The following is a 19,790-nucleotide window of genomic DNA, read 5'->3' on the forward strand; positions in this document are numbered from 1 at the left end:
CGCCACTGATGTTTACATTATCAACATTACAAATAAACAACATTATATATAAACTACATAATAGGTAAACTTTGAATACCAGATTTTTATTCACGGTTGAACAGTGTGTCATATTTTATCTTACTACGTCCTGCTGCACCAACACTTTAAAAAATACGGTAGCGGCTATTTACATTAAGTACCGTTAGATTTACACTAAGTGAAAATGGCATATTTTCTTAGTGTAAATAGCATCTATCGCTAAGTGCAAATAGCGTAGATGTTATTTACATTAAGTAAAAATATAGATATATTTTCTATTTACAATAAGTGACAATATCAGCATTTTCTTAGCGATATGAAATTATTTACTAGGGGTGTGTCGATACCACTTTTTCCATATCCAATCTAATTTCGATACCTGAATTCTGAGTATTGGACAATTTTTTTACCCTTGTGTGTGTATGTGTGTGTGTGTGTGTGTGTGTGTGTGTGTGTGTGAGACGCTTTCAATTCACAGCTACTCCGGAGCACCACACCATTCAAGTTTTGTGACCTTAAATTTGAAGAGTTTGGTTCCAAAACGCGATAAACGCCATTTTTTTAAACAATGAGTTACTGCCAAAATCAGTATTATATTAGGACAGTATTTAAATGTAAATTCTTAATTTTACGCAAAATACAACATCCGCCGTGTTATTCTGTCATCATTTCTCCCTTTTTTCCCAAAACGCGACAAACGCCACTCCTCCTTTTTTACATAACGCAATAAATCCGCTCCACAAATCACAGCGCACCATTCCACGCATTGTAAATAAACAATGGCGGCGTGTTAAGTACAGTGATGTCGCCATATAATTTTTTTTTTTGATTTCTCAAAGAACCTCTTAGTGAAAGGCTGTGTCCCAGTTCAAAGGCTGCGACCTTCTAAGGACGTATTTTAAGACCGAATGCATCACAGCAACGTGACTTGAGGCTAGTAAGGCCGTCCCAATTCAAAGGATGCTTAGAATGAAGCCTCAAAATGCATCCTCATTTCTCCACGCTGTTAAGGATAGAACGAATGGATCCTTAAAGGAATATTCCATTTTCCCAAAAGGACAATCCAGATAATTTACTTACCACCATGTCATCCAAAATGTTGGTGTCTTTCTTTGTTCGGTCGAGAAGAAATTATGTTTTTTGAGGAAAACATTGCAGGATTTTTCTAGTTTTGGTGGACTTTGGTGGAGCCCAGCATTTGGTACTTGGCTCAACACTTAACAGTTTTTTTCAACGGAGTTTCAAGTGACTATAAACGATCCCAAACGAGGCACAAGGGTCCCACCCAGCGAAACGATTGTCATTCTTGACAAGAAAAACAAAAAATATCCACCCCCAAACCACAACTTCTCGTCTAGATCCAGTCGTGATGCGCCAGCGTGACCCCACGCAATACGTCAAGAGGTCACAGAGGACGAACGCGAAACTCCGCCCCAGTGTTTACAAATGTGTTGAAAGAGGACCGTTCCTACATTGTTGTATGTCAACTGATACTAATTAATGCCTTTGTGTCAGTTTATTGTTTACAATGGTCCGCAAATTTGCGTTTTATATATGTAACACGTGACCTCACTACGCATTTACTGGACCGCACCTAGACGAAAAGTTGTGGTTTAAAAGAGCACATTTTTTATTTCTCTTGTCAAAAATGACAATCGTTTCACTAGATAAGACCCTAAGGCAGGGCTATTCAATTGGTTTGTCGTGGGGGCCAGTTCATAAAAAGTATCTTAAATGAGGGGCCGGAGATATAACAGTGATGATGACTACATTTTTCTACATTTAAACATATTCATGTTGTATTTTGAAACTGCACAACAACAAAATCAGTGCATTGTACAATAGGCTTTTTTTACAAACATGTACTTCGAAACTGCATTCAACAACATTAGTGCATTGTTAGATGTCAAAGTAGGCTTTTTCTACATCCAGATATGTTCATATGTTGTATTTTAAAACTGCATAACAACATAAGTGCATTGTAAGATGCCCAAGTAAGCTTTATTCTTCATTTAAATAGGTAAATAAGATCCATATCACACTTATTGAGAATTTAACTCATTTACTCACTTCAGTGCACATAGCAAAAAAGTTTATAATATGGAACATAATTGTTTTTTGCTGTTTTTTTGTCAAAAGCTAATTATTACAGTAGCCCTATTTAAACTACAACAGCCATCTTAATACTTGGCAAACAGTAGGCTACCTTCTAATAAACAGAATATGTTTTTAGATTTCGCAAGAGCAGTAAAATCAGGTGTATGTTTGTCAGCGCGATACACATACAGTGGTGCAGGTGCTGGGCTGTGAGCGATGGGTGACTACTGTTACTCGTTTTAATTGCATTCTTGTGTGAGAACGATGACTCGCATAATATTTGAGCCTTTGTCTGCTTTGAATTTTGGAGAAACTGCAGGATCTTTTTATCTAGTTCACAAAATCGTTTCAACGAGTTTCCTTTATCTAACGTCATTGTGGATAAGCATAAACATATCAGACAACAATTATCGGAAAAGGTGTTTTAAAATACAACAAATAAAGTTAAAACAACCATAGAGTTCGGTCTCTTTAACTCACCACTGTCAGCTATCGCGTCTTGAGACGCGGGCGCGAGCGGGGGAGGCGATCGCTTTGAACTTGTGGACCAAAGCGGGAATATAATCACGTGACACAGCTGCTCGCACCAGTCACGTGACTCGCGCTCTGCAGCTCATGCTGCATGAAACAGACGCACGCGCATCAACTCGTAACTGTACGGCCCGTTGTCTAACTTACTAAATTTATTTTAGAGATGTCTTTTTTACAGACTACATAAAGGGCCGGATCAAATTACCTTGGGGGCCGGGTTTGGCCCGCGGGCCGCCAATTGAATAGCCCTGCCCTAATGCCTCGTTTGGGATTGTTTATAGTCCTTTGAAACTCCGTTGAAAAAAACTGTTAAGTGTTGAGTTAAGTATTAAATGTTGGGCTCTATTAAAGTCCATTAAAATGAGAAAAATCCTGCAATGTTTTCCTCAAAAAACATAATAATTTCTTCTCGACTGAACAAAGAAAGACATCAACATTTTGGATGACATGGTGGTGAGCAAATTATCTGGATTTTTCTTTTAAGAAAATGGAATATTCCTTTAAGAGCCGAGGATATCCCAAGAGTCATTGCGCGTCTGCAACGGCTGCATAGAATGGGTGAATATTCTAAAATAAACAATTAAAACCTTTATTAAATAAAAGTGTATTTATCAGAAAAAAAATTCTTGCCACCGTTTTAGTATTATAAGTTATGTTTTGTGTTAATATTATTCTTTTTATGTTGTGTATATTTCTAAGGTTGATTAATTTGATGTACTGTTAAATAGTTTAATCTACATCAATGTGTCATATTTTCTAAAATAAATTAATATTTTTCTGATTTCATATTTATTATAACAAGTCAGAAATGTCTCCTCTGTGTCAGACAGGCGCGGTGTGCGCGTGCATCAGGTGACGCCAATTATGGTTCCTCCGAAGGTTAGACCGTCTCATTTCAGTTATCTTCACGAACTTCTGAGGCTTCCACCTTGAAAGACCGAGTGCTCAACTTTTAAGGTCTCATGCTTATAAGGTTGCAGCCCTTGAATTGGGACACAGCTAAAGAATCATTTCTATTTTATACCTTTTTATAATCTAAATAACCTTTATCACTACAAAGACCATTTTTTAAACAGAAAAGTTCTTCAGATTTTAAAGGTTCTTTATGTTACTATTCAGCAAAAAAAAATCTATGGCAACATGAAGCATTTTTATTTTTAAAAGTGAAGTTAGACAGGTCTGGCCCTGAGTCTGCATACGGGACAGCGGATGGGGTTTCTATGCCTTTGTGCATATACGGGCTCTTAATGCACACACAGATTTATCCAGCAGGGTCTTAAAGCTGCACATTAAAAGTCTTTCTCTCGACTAGTCTCTCTCTCTCTGGCCATCTCTCTTTATTATTGTCTCAGAGCTCTGTCGTTAAGAAGCAAATCACTGCTGTCTGGAGAACAGCAAGCCTGAAAAGATAAGTCAGTTAGGTCTGAGTTACTCAGACAGAGAAAGGCAATAAAAATAGAACTATAGGTACATTTTCTACCGTACTTGCTGGTATAAAACGTAGAGTGATTGCACAAGAGTTACCAGCCTAACCCCATGCCTCCATGAATTTGCTGCAGGCATTTCATTCACTTCTCTATAACATCATGCTGACGGGGCTCCCAACACAGTACCTCTGTACAACACCCTAGTTCAACAACACAAAACAATAAAACAATTTCCCAGAACGTTATTGCATCATAATAATAAACACTCACATCCCACCATCATCATGGCCACGGAGAAGATCTTCTCTCCATCTGTAGACGGTGCGATGTTTCCAAAGCCGATGGTGGTCAAGCTTGTCATTGTGAAATACAGCGATGTTATGTACAGAGAATCTTTCCCAGGCCCACCCTCCCATTGGCCGGTCCCGCTGGTATTGTATCGGTATGGAGATCCGATGTTGGTGGCTAACTGGTAGAGCCAGCTGTCGGTCTTAATGGTGTTGGTTTGTTCATCGATGACCTCATAATCTCCAATACTGTACCATATACAGGCAAGCCAGTGGGCCACTAGTCCAAACACACAGACCAGTAATACAAGCACAGCAGCGCCATACTCCAAATAGTGGTCCAGTTTGCGTGCGACACGACCCAAGCGTAGTAGTCGAACTACCTTCAGAGAACTGAACAAGCTGCTGATGCCCTGGAAATAAGCAAAACAAATTAGGGTTCGGGGTAGATTCAGGGCTGGTATTTAAAGGGGACATTTCACATGACTTTTTTAAAGGTGCAGCGCGTAAATTTTAGTGGCATCTAGTGGTGAGGTTGCGAATTGCAACCAACGGATCAGTCCACTGCTCACCTCTTGCTTTTGAAACACATAAGAGAAGCTATGGTAGCCGCAACTGGTCAAATTTGTCATCATTGGAGACAACTTAGTAAAAAAGTTTGTCCGTAAGGGGTTCTGTAGAAACATGTCTGCACAAAATGGCGGCTTCCATGTAAGGGGACCCTCCGTGTATGTAGATGAAACGTCTCATCCTAAGGCAATAAACACATAACGGTTCATTATGCAAGGTATATTATATGTATATTATTTTGCATTTCTGACAAGAGATCCTTCTAAAAATTACACACTGCACCTTTAAGATGTTAAATAAATCTTTGGTGTCCCCAGAGTACGTATGTGAAGTTCTAGCTCAAAATATTATATAGATAATTTATTATAGCATGTTAAAATTGCCACTTTCTAGGTGTAAGCAAAAATGTGCAATTTTTGGGTGTGTCCTTTTAAATGCAAATGAGCTGATCTGTGCACCTAAATGGCAGTGTCGTGGTTGGATAGTACAGAGTACAGAGCGGTATTATCCCCTTCTGACATCACAAGGGGAGCCAAATTTCAATTACCTATGTTTTCACATGCTAGCAGAGAACCAAAACTAAGTTACTGGGTTGTTCATTTTCACATTTTCTAGGTTGATAGAAGCACTTAGGATCCAATTATAGCACTTAAAGGTGTAGTGTGTACATTTTAGTGGCATCTAGTGGTGAGGTTGCGAATTGCAACCAACGGCTCAGTCGGCTGCTCACACCTTGCTTTAAAAACGAATAGAAAAGTAACAGTAGCCGCCACCGGAAAAAGATGTCATCGTCGGAGACAACTTAGTGAAAAAGGTTTGTCGTTAAAGCAACACCAAAGAGTTTTTTTTACCTTAAAATAACGTTTCCAAAAAAGTTTCAGTGGTTTATCCACTCAAAACAGGGTGAACGGCACTTTCACATTCGCTTTGCAGCCCTCTATCGGCCAAAACCGCACTACAGAAGTTTCCAACCGTCGAGTAGTGGTCCTGTAGTTCGAGTGAAAACGACAAAAACTTACTTTACGGCAGACCTACAATCCAATCAGAGCCAGCTATGTTGCAGTATTTACGACAGTGGTAATGGACAATTACGCTTTTAACCTGTAGGGGGAGCAAAGAGCAATAAGTCTTTAGTGTTGCTTTAAGGGCTTCTGTAAAAAACATGGCGGCACAAAATGGCGACTTCCATGTAAGGGGACCCTCTGTGTATGTAGATAAAAACATCTCATTCTAAGGTAATAAAAACATAACGGTTCCTTATGAAAGGTCTTTATACACCCTGATAATATAGTTTGTATATTATTTTGGATTTCTGTCAAGAGATTCTTCTAAAAATTACACACTGCACCTTTAAACATGAAAAAAGTCAGATTTTCATGATATGTCCCCTTTAATAATTATACAGTTACGCAGTAAGTACTATACATTTATAAAACCATTCATTCCAGTCCTTGATTCTGAATGGTCAACAGCTGTGTTTTATTTACGATAAAACACAGCTATGACCACTGCACCTAACGATTCTGTTTACAGCCAGTCAGGGACTATTTTTTCAAGTGGAAGGAATGCTTTTAGGGATTTTCCTACATTGAAAGTTGCACTAATACATATTTTTTGGCTGTAATATTTGTATTGTGTGGTAAACAGTTTATAAAAGCAATAAGGTACTTGATGCCAATGTTTGCGTTGTGCGTAACATTGCCCGTCAGCTGTATATCCCACAATACAGCACAGCCTCTCGTTCCTTATTGCACGTAAAATAGTGCTGCTACTCTAAAAGTGCTGCTACCTTTAAAGAGCACCTATTTCATTGTTAAAAACAACAACGTTATTTTGTGTATTTGGTATAATACAATGTGTTCACTTGGGTTGTTAAAAAAACACATTATTTTACACATACTGTACATTTTTGTCGCTCCAGATTTCTCTTTCTTTCTGAAACGCACTGATTTGAAAAGCTCTGTGTCCCTGATTTGCCAGCTAATTTGTACGTTGTATATGGCCTAAATACCTCTGACATCAGCCGGAAATGTGACGCTCCTTACCATGTTTGAAAGATTCGCTCACAATGCAATGCTTACAGGTGTTAACTTACAGGCTGTGATTCCAAGCGAGAGGAATTATGATAATGTCGGTCTTGTCTACATAAACAATCTGCGGAAGTAAACAGTTGCCTACAATCCGTGTGTTTGTTGTAGTCCAAGAAAAGAGATTTATGTTGGAGATAATAACTCGCATCATCGTTTACTTTATGGTATGTACCTTTTGCATATCGTTTACATGTACTAATACACACTCACACACCAAAGGAAATTTTAAAACATGATTCGGACAATAGGTGCTCTTTAATTTGTTTTGTGAGCTTAGATGCGTCTATTCTAGTGTGACTATTCCTTCAAATGTTCTTCTTTTGTGTTTTAAGTACGAAAAAATGTAATGCTGGCTGGGTTAAAACAATATGAGGGTAGTAAATGACTTTTGCTATTGGTATTTGTTATTGGTTCATTTCACCCCGATGATATTACCAAGTCCCTGAATGCATCAGACACTCTGCTGATGTTGCTATATTTATAAATTGGCTCTGTATATTTCCATCATTTTAAAAGCATCCACAGACTGATATGCCACACATAAATCAATTCGACATGGTTTATATAATTCTTCTATTGTCATTATTCACAATCTTTGAAACAGCAGTGTGTTATTTTTGTATGCTTTGGCACACATTTCTGTTTTCATTATGAAGAATTGAGTGCCATTTAAATTCAGCTCACTTAACTTGGCGTTTACAATCATTATTGCGCCCAGTAAAATACTGCAAACAGCTTGTTTTATATTTTGAGCAGGTGAGTTAAGCCCATACGACAGAAATAAGGTATAAGAATGGTTGGACAAACACCGTTCAGTAGAGAACAAGCTGTTCCTTCCTTTCCCAAATGAGTTTACAACCCCGCCCCCAGTGATATCATAAATCAACAACAGTGAGGTGTTTTTCAAAACACCACGCCAGCAAAATATTTATCTTTTATATTAATTTTAGTCTTATGGTTACTCACCTCATCCACGTTTTCGAAGGCATTGATGATGTCATAGGGCAGACAGGACAGCAGGTCTATGACAAACCAGGTTTTCAGGTAGTTCATCCTGATAAGCTTTGGGTCCGAGATCACCTCCCCTCCCGGCCCGACAAACGTGGTGTGGAAGTTGAGCACAATGTCCACGAGGAAGATGACATCCACGACGCTGTCCAGAACCAGCCAGGTGACGTTATTCTGTTTGGTCTTGAAGGAGACATTGTAAGGAACCATGATGGCTGTGTAAAATGTCAGAATTAAAATGACCCAGTCCCAGGTAGTCTTAAAGGTGCAGTAGTGTAAGATGATATGGGGGGGAGTCTTAGGGGCTTCCTGCTTATACGGAGGAAGGATATCAGAGCCAAGTTGAAGTACCTGAGAGAAAAAATCAGATGAGAATGCTATTAAACACTAAAAGTATTCAAAAGTTATAGCACAACATAGCCTTGAAGTATTTCTCATAAATAAAAACATTGCATGAAGTAATTATTAAAGTAAAAAGCAGGTGGGTGATTCTGGCGAAATTAGACTTTTTGATAAAAAAAAGTAAATGCAAAGTAAGAGTATCAAAATAAGAAGCATACAGTTACAAACATCTCTTCTTGTACTATTTTGCACATGATTTCAAATGACATCATACAAACCAATTTTGCTATTTTTTCATATTTAGGGGGAAATTTTCATTAACGCAACGTGTACTTGACTGGATTTGTGTTTTTTGACATGGAAATATTTATAATTAAAAAATCTAAAACTAAAAAGCTTCAGTGCATGTTATACTATAAACATTTACAATAAAGAAACATGTGGTATTTGGTGATTATTGGTAAATGTAGAAACAATAATAAGGAATATAAATGTGACCGCGACCAATTTTCTCATCCTCCGCAACAATTTTCAATCATTGTTTAAGCCCTCAAGGAACTAACATTTTCAAAAAAAAAAATTGTTGGAAGGGACATAATTGACTGTGACACTCAAGATGGCTACCAGGTAAGCAGTTCTTATTTTTTCTCTCCAGATAAAAGTTGAAATTTTGTTTCATGAGATTGTAAATGCATATATTTAATGCAATATCATGTTGCGGTAATGATAATTTTAGACAACGATAATCTAAAAAATGTAAATAATTCTATAGGAAATATTTTTAAATCCTTTAAAGAGTAACTAAACCCTAAACCAACTTTTTTTAGTTAATGATCTGTAAGAATGATTCTTTATTAGTGCTGTTCATTGATTTGAGTAACTTTTTTGACATTTGATTTGGATATAAAGTGTTTCAGTACTGCAAAAATATGGTGTAAAAACGTCTGAGTGCTGCCCTCTTCAGGTTGAACGGTGGCTACTGCAGTTGAATTTTCCTATTTGATGTTGGGTCCAAAAAATGACTTGTGACGTAAGCAGGGCCAAGCTTACCACGCCCTTGTTACGATCTCACCACACACTTGGTACGAGCTTAGTTTGTCCCCTCTATCTCCGTTGAGATCTGCCCACTTTTCTTGCATTTTTCAAATATTGCCAGTGGGTGGAGTCAGGCTCTGAACAGTGGTTTAGTTACGCTTTAAAAATAATGGTTATAGTAAGTTCAGACCTTAATCTTATATGTGCAAAAAAATGGCTTCAAGGGATTTTTAAAGCAACACTATGTAGTTTTTTTACCTTTAAATAATGTCTCTAAAATTATTTCAGTGATAGAACAACTTTTAACTGGACAAATTGTACTGTTGCTGCAACCTGAGCAGCCTCCTAGCTGCTACAAGCACACTCTGAAAGTGGCGGTGGAGGGTAGGAAACACAGCCCCGCCCCTCCCCCTGCCTGCAGAAGACTGTCTGATACCAGGCACTGTTGCGCTTTTCAACCACATGGGGGAGCTGTAAGTCATTTTTACATGGAAACTACATAGTGTTGCTTTAAAAATTCTGATGCTGGACACCTTCTAAATCTGGATTTCGTGAGAATCACCCAGGTCTGAACCAAGAACATTTAGTAGTTTAATTAAGTTGTTTTTCTTTGAGGTTCAAAATGGCTCCACTGTGTTCCCAATACTATTATCCCTGATGTAAACACACTTTTATATCTAATCCTTTTAATATTTTATGTAAAGCACCAGTATTATTGACATCTCTAACATGGAGATTTAAATTTAGGGAGTGTGAAAGAAAAACAGATAAAGGAAAGGAAACCCAGATGCCCCTCCGGAAAGTGTGTTTGTTTTAAATATTAATCCTATCTCTTGCTCATTTCCGCTCTTCCCTAGATAAAACACAGTTTGGATTTACATTATTCATGTTTGCCTAAAGAGAACATGAGGTTTACTCTGAGATTAAGCAGAAACTCCTCTAAAAAAGAGAATGAAGAACAGAACAATGAGAGAGAGAGGAGAAGAGGGTGATGGATCATGAGGCAGAGAGACTCGGGGCTAAAACATTATCGTCTAGATTTGCATCTCCTGAAGGAAATAACTTCACGAAGGCAGTAAAAAATGACTGGTAAAGTTTCACGTAAGCTGAGCTTTTCAGATTTCCTGCGTAGATGTTTTTGCTGTTGTCGTGATGTCTTAAGGCGTCGTTGTATTGGAGTAAATCAAAGCCTTTACAAAGTATAAAGTTAACAACTAGCACAAATAGCTGACACACTTACGTTGAAATAATCCATTTGGGCTGAATTAGGTTTACATGAACCAGAATGTTCCCTTGCAAGCAATGTAATAAACTCACAGTATTAAAACCATGATAAATGAAGTACTGTCCCTAAATGTCTTCCTATCAAAAAAATAAAACCCAAATGCATTACAGAGCCACAGATTTGTCCAAATATAGCACTACAGCCTTTACACAAGTGCACACAAATACCATTCCTCCTCTTTTACACCAGCACACGTTAGGGCTTGGCAAGGGCCTCACGATACAATACATATCACGATACATGTTGCGCGAACCGCTGTAGCACGGTACGGTACGATGCGGTACGCTTCGTGTTGGGATACGTTGCAATAATTTTTCTCTTTTTTTAGCAAAAATGTACTTACTTTTTTTTTAAGCCAAAGTGCTTCCACATGTCGGCTTTGAAAGCTGCATTTTCTGCCATCACACCTTGCTCAAGGGCACCACGGTTGCAACCTGCCGGCCATGTGATTCGAACCAGCAGTGTTAGGGTTAACGCATTACAAGTAAAGCGCATACGTAATAATATTACTTTTTTGAAGTAACAAGTAAAGTAACGCATTACTTTATAAATGTACACATTAATATTTGAGTTACTTTTTTAAAAAAGTAATGCGAGTTACTTTTCAGTTTAATTAATTCAATTTAAAAATAAAAAAATTACTGAATTAAACTAAACATATTAACGTAGAATTGTGCACTCTGTGTGCCTGAGCGGTAACAGTTTGAGTCAGAAATGGAGATAGCAGGCCAGAGCTTGACATTTTTGCCAACATAAAAAACACCCGCAAGGCCTGAAAGAGATCAAGCCTCAGCCAAGTCAAAAAAAGTAACGCAAAAGTAACTTAAAAGTAACGTAAGCATTACTTTCCATGAAGTAAAGGAACTAAGTAACGCAATTAGTTACTTTTTTGGGGAGTAACTTAATATTGTAATGGCTTACTTTTTAAAGTAACTTTCCCCAACACTGCGAACCGGCAACTATCGGGTTACAAGCTTGACTCTTTAACCACTTGGTCACAACTGCCCCATGGTTAACTATTTTCATAAGGGATAAGAAAATAAGAGAAGTCTACATTGAGACGCACACCATCTTTTCACAATGTTAATTATTAACATCAGCTCCTGGGTTCCACTGTAGACTTCTGCTCTCCAATAGACATGTGTGAGATTTCATAACAAAAGTGTTTGTGTGCGTGTGTGTGTATGTGTGTGTGTGTGTGTGTGTGTGTGTGTGTGCGCGCGATTCTATTACAAGTTTGCCCTCCTTGCCGTAAGATGAAGTTTTGTATAACCTTGTACTGTGCTCAAGGATGAAAGCAAATGCTACTGTGTGTGTGTGCCTGCGTGCATGTGTGTGTGCGTGTGTGTGTGTGTGTGTGTGCGTGTGTGTGTGTGTGTGTGTGTGTGTACGCTCACCTCTGCAAGTCTGGAGTGTTTGTGCGAGCTGACATCGGTTTTGCTCATGGGTGTGAGTTGCTGAACGGTGCTTTTGCTGTTCGTTAAAGCTCGAGTCAAACGGGCAAACTTGGTCCAACCTACAAGACATATTCAACACAAAGTAAATGTGCAAATAAGAAAATTAAAAACTAAACAAACAATAACTACATTCATCGGCATGTGGTTATGTGACTCAGATCTGACTCTGCGAAGGGCTTCACGTTGGGTAGAAGTGCAACAAATGTTTGCTGTCACTGTTCTATAAAAATGCAGTGATGAAAAATAAACACTCAAGCACTTGTTTTATATCTGCGCTCTCTCCTATGAAGTTACAGTGCGTACATACGCTACACTTCACAGGTTAAGGATCACTTACATATTCTTTATTCATATTTTTTTTGCCTTTTGAGAACATATGGAAAAGCACAAATAGCTAGCATCTAAAATGTATTAAAACCTTTTGTAGTTGTTATAAAGACTATAAAACAGTATTGAAGGAGTGCCCATATATTCTGGGCTCCTATTGGCTGCATCCTTGTCATTATTCAGACTAAGTCATGTATCTCAACACGGTTTAAAAAATGTTTGCACAATTATATTTTCTCTAAACAACATTTAGTCCTATTCATATCAACATTCATATAAAAAGGTTTTTAGTAGCATGAACAACATATCAATCAAGTGACCCTAAACATTTAAACCGTTTATATTTGGAATAAAGCTTATTAAAGACAGTATAACAAATACTATCATAACAATAAAAACCCACCCCTGGTGCTCTCGTCTTCGATTGGCTGCTTGAAGACGGTGATATCCTTAAATGTACACAGGAACAAAACCACTTTGTCATTTTCATTTCGGATCGGTGCAACCTGCATGTAGAACCACACTGGAGTTCCTGTAAAGGTCAAAATGATTTTGAATCACAAATTTTACAGGCATGTTACATAGTGTAGTTTAATATTTGAGGTTGCAGTAGGGGGTTGCTCAAAATGTGTGTGTGCGCGCGTGTGCGCATGTGTGTGCTTTTCACATCTCACTTACTGTTCTTTCTGTACAGCAGCACTTCAAAGCAGTTCGATTCATAGTTGTCAAAGGTCTGTCTCACCTTTTCTATCATCTTCTTATCTGTCAGCTCCCCATACATAAAACTAGAGAAAAAGATTTGTAAGATAGACTTGAATTTCCTCTTTTCTAACTAAAACATTCAGTTTTATAAAGTGCATATTTTCAAAGCAATTATGCCTTGATCAGTAAATTCCCTATAAATCCCAAACTCAGAATTCAGGGAAATCACATCAACGTGTTAAAAAGCCTGGAAGATGTTCAGATTTTTACAACAAAAGAGGTGGCATCATTTAAAATAACGAGTAAATGATTCAATAGATTTTCTGAAATTCTGCTTCGATTTTTAACTTCTTTTATGGGACCCGTTTAGGAATTTAAGCCTGGTGGTTTGTGTTACAGTAAGCTGTCAAAGCTTATTGATGACAAAAATGAGCTTCTGAAATTGACAGCATTTAAAAGTTGATATGTAGTGAGAATGACATGAGCAGATGCTCTCCAGGAAGACATATCAGTGGCTCAGCACTTTATCAGAGGCACTTATTGAAATTAAGTTTTTATTGCAGTAGACCATGATGATGCCAGATGGCCTGACTTAGATAAGATATTTTATTTAGCTATTTACATCCAACTTTAATCAGTATATGAATGAATAATCATTGATATCCCAGTACTGAACACTTCAAGATTTTATTTGTGGCATGCATGTTATCAATCTTAAAGTCATGACACTTTTACATGCACAGACGTTGGTACTCATACAATGACTTTTTTATTTCCTATCCCCTGATACTACCCTTACCTTATTGCAATTTGTACGTCTTTTACAAGGTGACTAATTCAAATTAATTCATATGTCCAAATCTGTAAGTGTATAATCTGCTTTCAGCCTGTGATGTTGGCTTTTGATGAGGGTTGTCATTATTGTTTTGTTTTTTCTTTTTCTAAATTTTTTTTCTAAAAATGTTTTTGCTTCGTAAAAAAAGTATTTACAAATGAACCAACTTGTAAGATCTGTATAAATTCCCATGTAATCAAGTTGAACTCTTACATTTCTATATTTCATTGAAACATTACTTTGCATTTATTAAGATATTTAGCCCATTATTAGTTTAATTATTTAATGTGTCATAACAGCACACGCAGAAAAACAGCAGGGCAATCCTAAATCCTTAAAGGCGGGGTGCATGATTTCTGAAAGCCAATATTGATATTAGAAATCACCTAAACAAACACGCACCTACCCCAATAGAATCTGGACCTTCTTTTGATAGACCCGCCCCACAGATACGCAACCCAGGCAACGATGTCGGTTAGTAGACACGCCCCTTAATGCTGATTGGCTACAAGTTTGTTTTGGTACTCGGCCTGATTCCCTTTTCCAAAGTGTTTTTCAGAAATCGTGCACTCCACCTTTAAGTCGAATGTTAATTCGCTGCTTTTGAGACCAGACTGATGTCAACCCCAAAGGTTATGACATCATCATCTCTTGATTTTATATCAGTGGATCTATACAGAAGCACAATAAATACTGTAAAGATTCAGCTTAAATGTGCATTGAACTATGAGCTGTTTAGGACAGAATGGTGTATCATTTTAAACATAGTGATAGATTTTTAAATTATGTGTAAACACTCACCTGCATGTGCTGCTTTTCTGCATGACCTCTGCTCTGTGGTATCCAGACAGCTTGCAGAAGCCGTCATTACTGTAAACTACGGGCCAGTCCACAATCTGAGCGTTTCCAAGCAAGAAACTTGTCTCTAAAAGTTTAAAAATGAGAGTTATTAATCCATGCAATATTTGTATTTATTTCAATTATTAACATTTTAAATAGTTACATTTTAGCCTGTAACTTGACATAAACCTAGACACAAACAGCATTACTGTTATCAGAAATGGAAGAGGGTGCGCCCTCTAGCGGTTATAAATTTGTACACAAGCACCTGCACCAAACCTTACTGACTTCATGCAAGAATGCGATGTTGTCGGAGAAAGATGTGGAGTAAACTGATTAAAGTATTTCTAATTCTCAAAATACACCATGATTTAAATCGTAATAGGTATATGATAATCCTTTATTAGTTATTTCCCATTAAAATGAATAATCAATCTCCACAAATTGATAAACGGAACGAAAAACATAATTGAAAAACATAATTTAAGAATTATTCTTCTTTACTGGGTTTTAAAAACAGCACATAAAGAGGAAAGGTCCGCTTTTTCCAGATTGTTTTACGAATTAAACGTTAAAAGGTTCTCTTTAATTTGGATCTTAAGAATATTATTAATATTAATACTTTCGAAAAAAGTAACTCAGTAGCTAATGAAGAAATATGGAAGACCGAAATTTTTTAAATATAATATAAAATATAATTATAAATGAAAAATACATTTAAACCCATGTGCCCTTCTAAGAAGATATCTTAAAAAATATATAGAAAAAAACAATGTAGTGTAAGATAAATAACTGCAAAACTACTGCGTATCGTTCGCACTTCTTCTTTTATATTACTTATGGAAATGCACAGCGCGCGAACACTGCAATAATAGGCTATTGTAAAAACAATTATGCGTAAAACTAATAGCACAAACGCGTTTCTCACCACTGGAGCGTCGGACGATATTCTCCAGGAAAGTATTTTGCGGTGCCACCAGCCCTCTCTTTCCCCCTGGCATCGTGCGGCTGTGAGGGTCGCGCTGCTCTCGTCAGGTGGGCACTCTTTGCGCGTGGACTCTCTGCCGGTGAAGCGGGGACGCTCATGGTAACGTCGCGCGCTGGCAGCCAAGGAGCTTGTGTGCGCCACCCGCGCTCAGGCAAGACTCAAAGCGACAGTAGGTGGGCACGGGGAGCTACCAGCGCATGTGCAATGACACCGACGCGCACAGTGGATGCTGGGGGTGTCCAAAGTACAGATAGAGAGCATAACCACGACAAGAAACCTAACTGGTGTCATTGTTTTATTCTTAATACTTAAAAAGAGTAGCCCCAGGCTTAAAAAAGCTAAAAAAAAAACAGAATTATTTGCAGTGTAAGATTCAAGCATCAGAAAGTCTTTTCACGACACAACCAGCTGGCACGTGCCATCAAAGAAAATTTTTATGATAGTGTGTGTTTACTGGAAAACCTACACACCTAAATAAAATGAGTTTTCAGCCCACTTAGGGTTAAATTATGGCAAAAAAGTTTATATTTGACTTAAAAATGGGTTACTGAAACATCCCATCATGGGTTAAATTACAAGCCAAGGGGATGGGTTTGTCCCTTTTTTGACCAAATGCAGGGTTGAAACCAGCTTCCAACAACTTTATCATCAAGAGAGAATACTGGGTTAATACAGGTTAAAAGAGAGGGATAAATAAAGAAAAGAAAATGATCAAATGAGGGCACTGTATAATTAAGGTGCCCAATTTAAGGTCTGCTATTGCATAATCCACAGTTAGGCACTACAAAGGTGTAATCAATCATCATGGTTTTATACAGTTTTTATCTTTGAAAGACGAGCAGGTCAAAAAACTACAGGGTGTTACATCCATTCAAAAGCCTAAAATCATCTTTTTGATGATTGCGTGTGTGAGGAACACTTATGGTTATGCAAGTAACAACTCATTGTGTTTTTCTGGGTCATATTTCACCACAAAACCAATAGAATTAAAATAAATCATTAAATTTTAAACTTTTTTGGAGAATAAATTGTTTATTTGTTTATGTTTGCATAAGTTTTTTTAGTATTTATCAAAAAATTAATGGGCTCACACAAATTGTTGTTTGAAGAAGCAATTTCACATAACAGATGTTTGTAAGAAGCAAGAAGTGCAAACAACTTGATTTGCATAGTAATCTAACCAAATATTTTAAGTTTTGACTTTGAAAACTTGACAAAACTTATAAAAACAAGTTAAGTTTGTTTAGTGATATTAATTAGTGAATTCGTAGTGATATTACACACTGCCCGAAAATACTCCCTTTGGTTACTTTCAATAGCAGGCGTAATATCATTGCATGTTACAGCAGCAAAGTCATTGATTAGTCAGAATGAGAGTATAGTTCCTAGACATATCTGCCTAGAAAATTGCAACTTTTAATTTTCTGTCAGTCATAGTACACGATGTAACTACAGAAGAGTCAAGATTTAAATAGGAAAAATATTGAAACTATTTGGTTATTTTTTAGGCGCCATGCTAATAGTCTAATCAGATTTAATGGATTATGATAAAATATGCTAAAAGTTTGACTGAATGGATGCCAAAACGGTATTGGTTAACGCAGTTAGTGGTAACTGATTGGTTAACGCGGTGCGGAAATCTGCAGAAGTTCAGATTTTTAAACTTGCGCGTTTCCCGCAGCAATGCTAAAATCCCTCTGCGCGTTCCGCGCATACTGCGCCGCAGGATAATAATCTGCGTGTAATTTCGCCTTGCATTGACTTAACATGTAAATCACCCGCGCTTGCCGCCTCTACCACGGCTGGTGTAAACAGAGCATTATGCAGGGGCACGAATGAGGGGTTTAGTGTGACGCGGTAGATGCGATTCCGCCTCATTCGCGTGAATGGCATGAATTGAGCGTTGCCGTGGGGAAACGCGTGAGTTGAAAAATTTGAACTTTGGCGGAAAAACGCACCACGTTATCCAATCAGGAGCTTGCTCTAGTAGTGACATCTTGTTATTACAGGGAGTGAGCAGAGTCGCAGAAGCTCCTCCCCTGACGCAAATTTCCACGTGAATGTCTCGATGACTAGAAATTCATGCACAGCTTTCACGCGAGAATGAAGCGAGTACACTCAAAATGTTCAAGCGTCCAACTACGCGCGGTAGACTGGGATTTGACGCCTCAAACATGTCTTGTGTGAACCCAACATAACTGTGGGTTCACACCAGATGCGAGTTCAATGATTTGCGCAAGTAGATTACATACAAAGTCAATACAAACACGTGATCAGGCGCGTCCTCGCGTGGGGCGATGATATGGGCGGTGTGTTTGCCATGAAAACACGCGCTATTTGCCTCAAACACGTGAAAATATTCAGCTCCAGCGAAAAATTTGCATGACACGAAGTTAAATCCCGCGAGTAATCTAGAGAGACAGCGCGATGCCCCGCGTTTGGTGTGTGTGTAGAATAATGCTGCGTTCACACCAGCCGCGATAGGGGAGTCAAGTGCGAGTGATTTTAATGTTAAGTCAAAGTGAAGATGCGTTGAAGCGCATCTGGAGGTCTTGCAGCGCGAATGAAGTGTTGCCGCGGGAAAAATTTGAACTTTGGCGGAAAAACGCACCCCGTTAACCAATCATGACCTTGCTCTAGTAGTGACGTGATTACAGGAGGCGAGCAGAGTCACAGAAGCCCCTCCCATGAATGTCTCGATGACTAGAATTTCACATGCGGCTTTCACGCGCGAATGAAGCGAGTAGCCTAAACTTAAAATGTTCAAGCAACAAACTAGACGCGGTAGACACAAATTTGACGCCTCTAACTCTAGGGGAGCTGGAAAATGAGCATAATTTGTTAAGTTAAAGTAACATAAAAATAAATGTTAATTTGATTTAAGTTTTTACAGTCTAAATGTTACCTGGTGGTTGATCAACAACTATTTTTATGTTTTGTGATTAATCTCTTTTTTGATCCCAGCCATTAAATCTTCAGAAAACCTTCTTTGCTTTTCCAGCATCTTCTGCATGTTTACCACTTTTCAACATTGACTATATGATTAAGATTCAACTTTGCACACTGAGGACAAAGAACTGAGAGACTCATATGAACAACTCTACAACAAAAGATACAAACTTCTTAATGCCCAAGAAGGTAACACAATACTTTATCTCTTCGTTTAATGATTATTGCAGCTCTGCTGGTTCTCTAATGAGCCACGGAGTCTGACAGCACAACAGCATGAACCTAAAGTGATCGATATATTCCCAGATGTTGAATAATTTAAGAATTACTTTAAATGTCACAAACGCAGAACACAGCAGGGTTCGTGACCTCTATTTCCAGAGACGGCTGCATGTTGTGCGATCACAGACACAGTAACCTGCACACTTTACTGTATACTACTGTAATGCTACTGTATTCAATGCCTCAGTTTTTCTTACAGGCTTGTGGGCACATAAACCGAGCCTGGCAAATTTTTATATTTTTCTTCAGTCAATTGTGACTGTTATAAGGGAATGAAGATCTCATTCTCTCTAACTTGCCATCTCTCTTTCTTTGATGCCCATATATACCCAGATATCAAAAGTTCTTCCTAATTAGAATCTGTTTGAACAAAACTAAAAATATCCTGTCGATATGCCTTTGAATAGTCTTTGAATCTGAAAGCATGAGCACAGGGTGACAGGGTCAGACCCAATGATAATTTCACAGACATCATAGATTTTCTTCGCCTTTACACCATTAGCAGTTTTTGTAGCTCTGCCAAACTTCCCATATAGAGGACAGAATTTCAAGTAATGGCTGCTCCATTAAGTGTACAAGAGATATTTAAAGTCTACATGAAACAACGTAGACAATCTATTTTACTTAAGTAGGATATACCATTTCTGAGCAAAATAGGATAACAGGTAATAAAACAGGACAGATTAGATTTTATCCATTAGAAATTGTTGCTCAATT

The 19,790-nt window shown here is 37.9% G+C and overlaps 1 protein-coding gene across 2 annotated transcripts in view; it reads right to left on the minus strand.

Moving 5' to 3' along the window:
* kcnh5b (potassium voltage-gated channel, subfamily H (eag-related), member 5b) overlaps positions 1-16,060 on the minus strand; it is a 52,519-nt gene extending 36,459 nt beyond the window's left edge. Inside the window, exons 1-7 of one of the 2 annotated variants that reach the window (XM_055170557.2) lie at positions 15,783-16,059; positions 14,816-14,939; positions 13,156-13,262; positions 12,881-13,009; positions 12,091-12,209; positions 7,990-8,382; positions 4,347-4,776 (exon numbers count right to left, since the gene is read on the minus strand). In XM_055170557.2, the coding sequence (XP_055026532.2) occupies positions 4,347-4,776; positions 7,990-8,382; positions 12,091-12,209; positions 12,881-13,009; positions 13,156-13,262; positions 14,816-14,939; positions 15,783-15,855 (1,375 nt within the window). In that variant the 5' untranslated portion in view covers positions 15,856-16,059. Of the gene's footprint in view, positions 1-4,346; positions 4,777-7,989; positions 8,383-12,090; positions 12,210-12,880; positions 13,010-13,155; positions 13,263-14,815; positions 14,940-15,782 lie in introns of both variants that reach the window. The other variant, XM_055170558.2, reaches the window with a different exon arrangement.
* Positions 16,061-19,790: the final 3,730 nt, after the last annotated feature.

This window comes from Misgurnus anguillicaudatus, chromosome 11 (assembly GCF_027580225.2).
Source record: "Misgurnus anguillicaudatus chromosome 11, ASM2758022v2, whole genome shotgun sequence".
NCBI classification, from domain to species: Eukaryota; Metazoa; Chordata; class Actinopteri; order Cypriniformes; family Cobitidae; genus Misgurnus; species Misgurnus anguillicaudatus.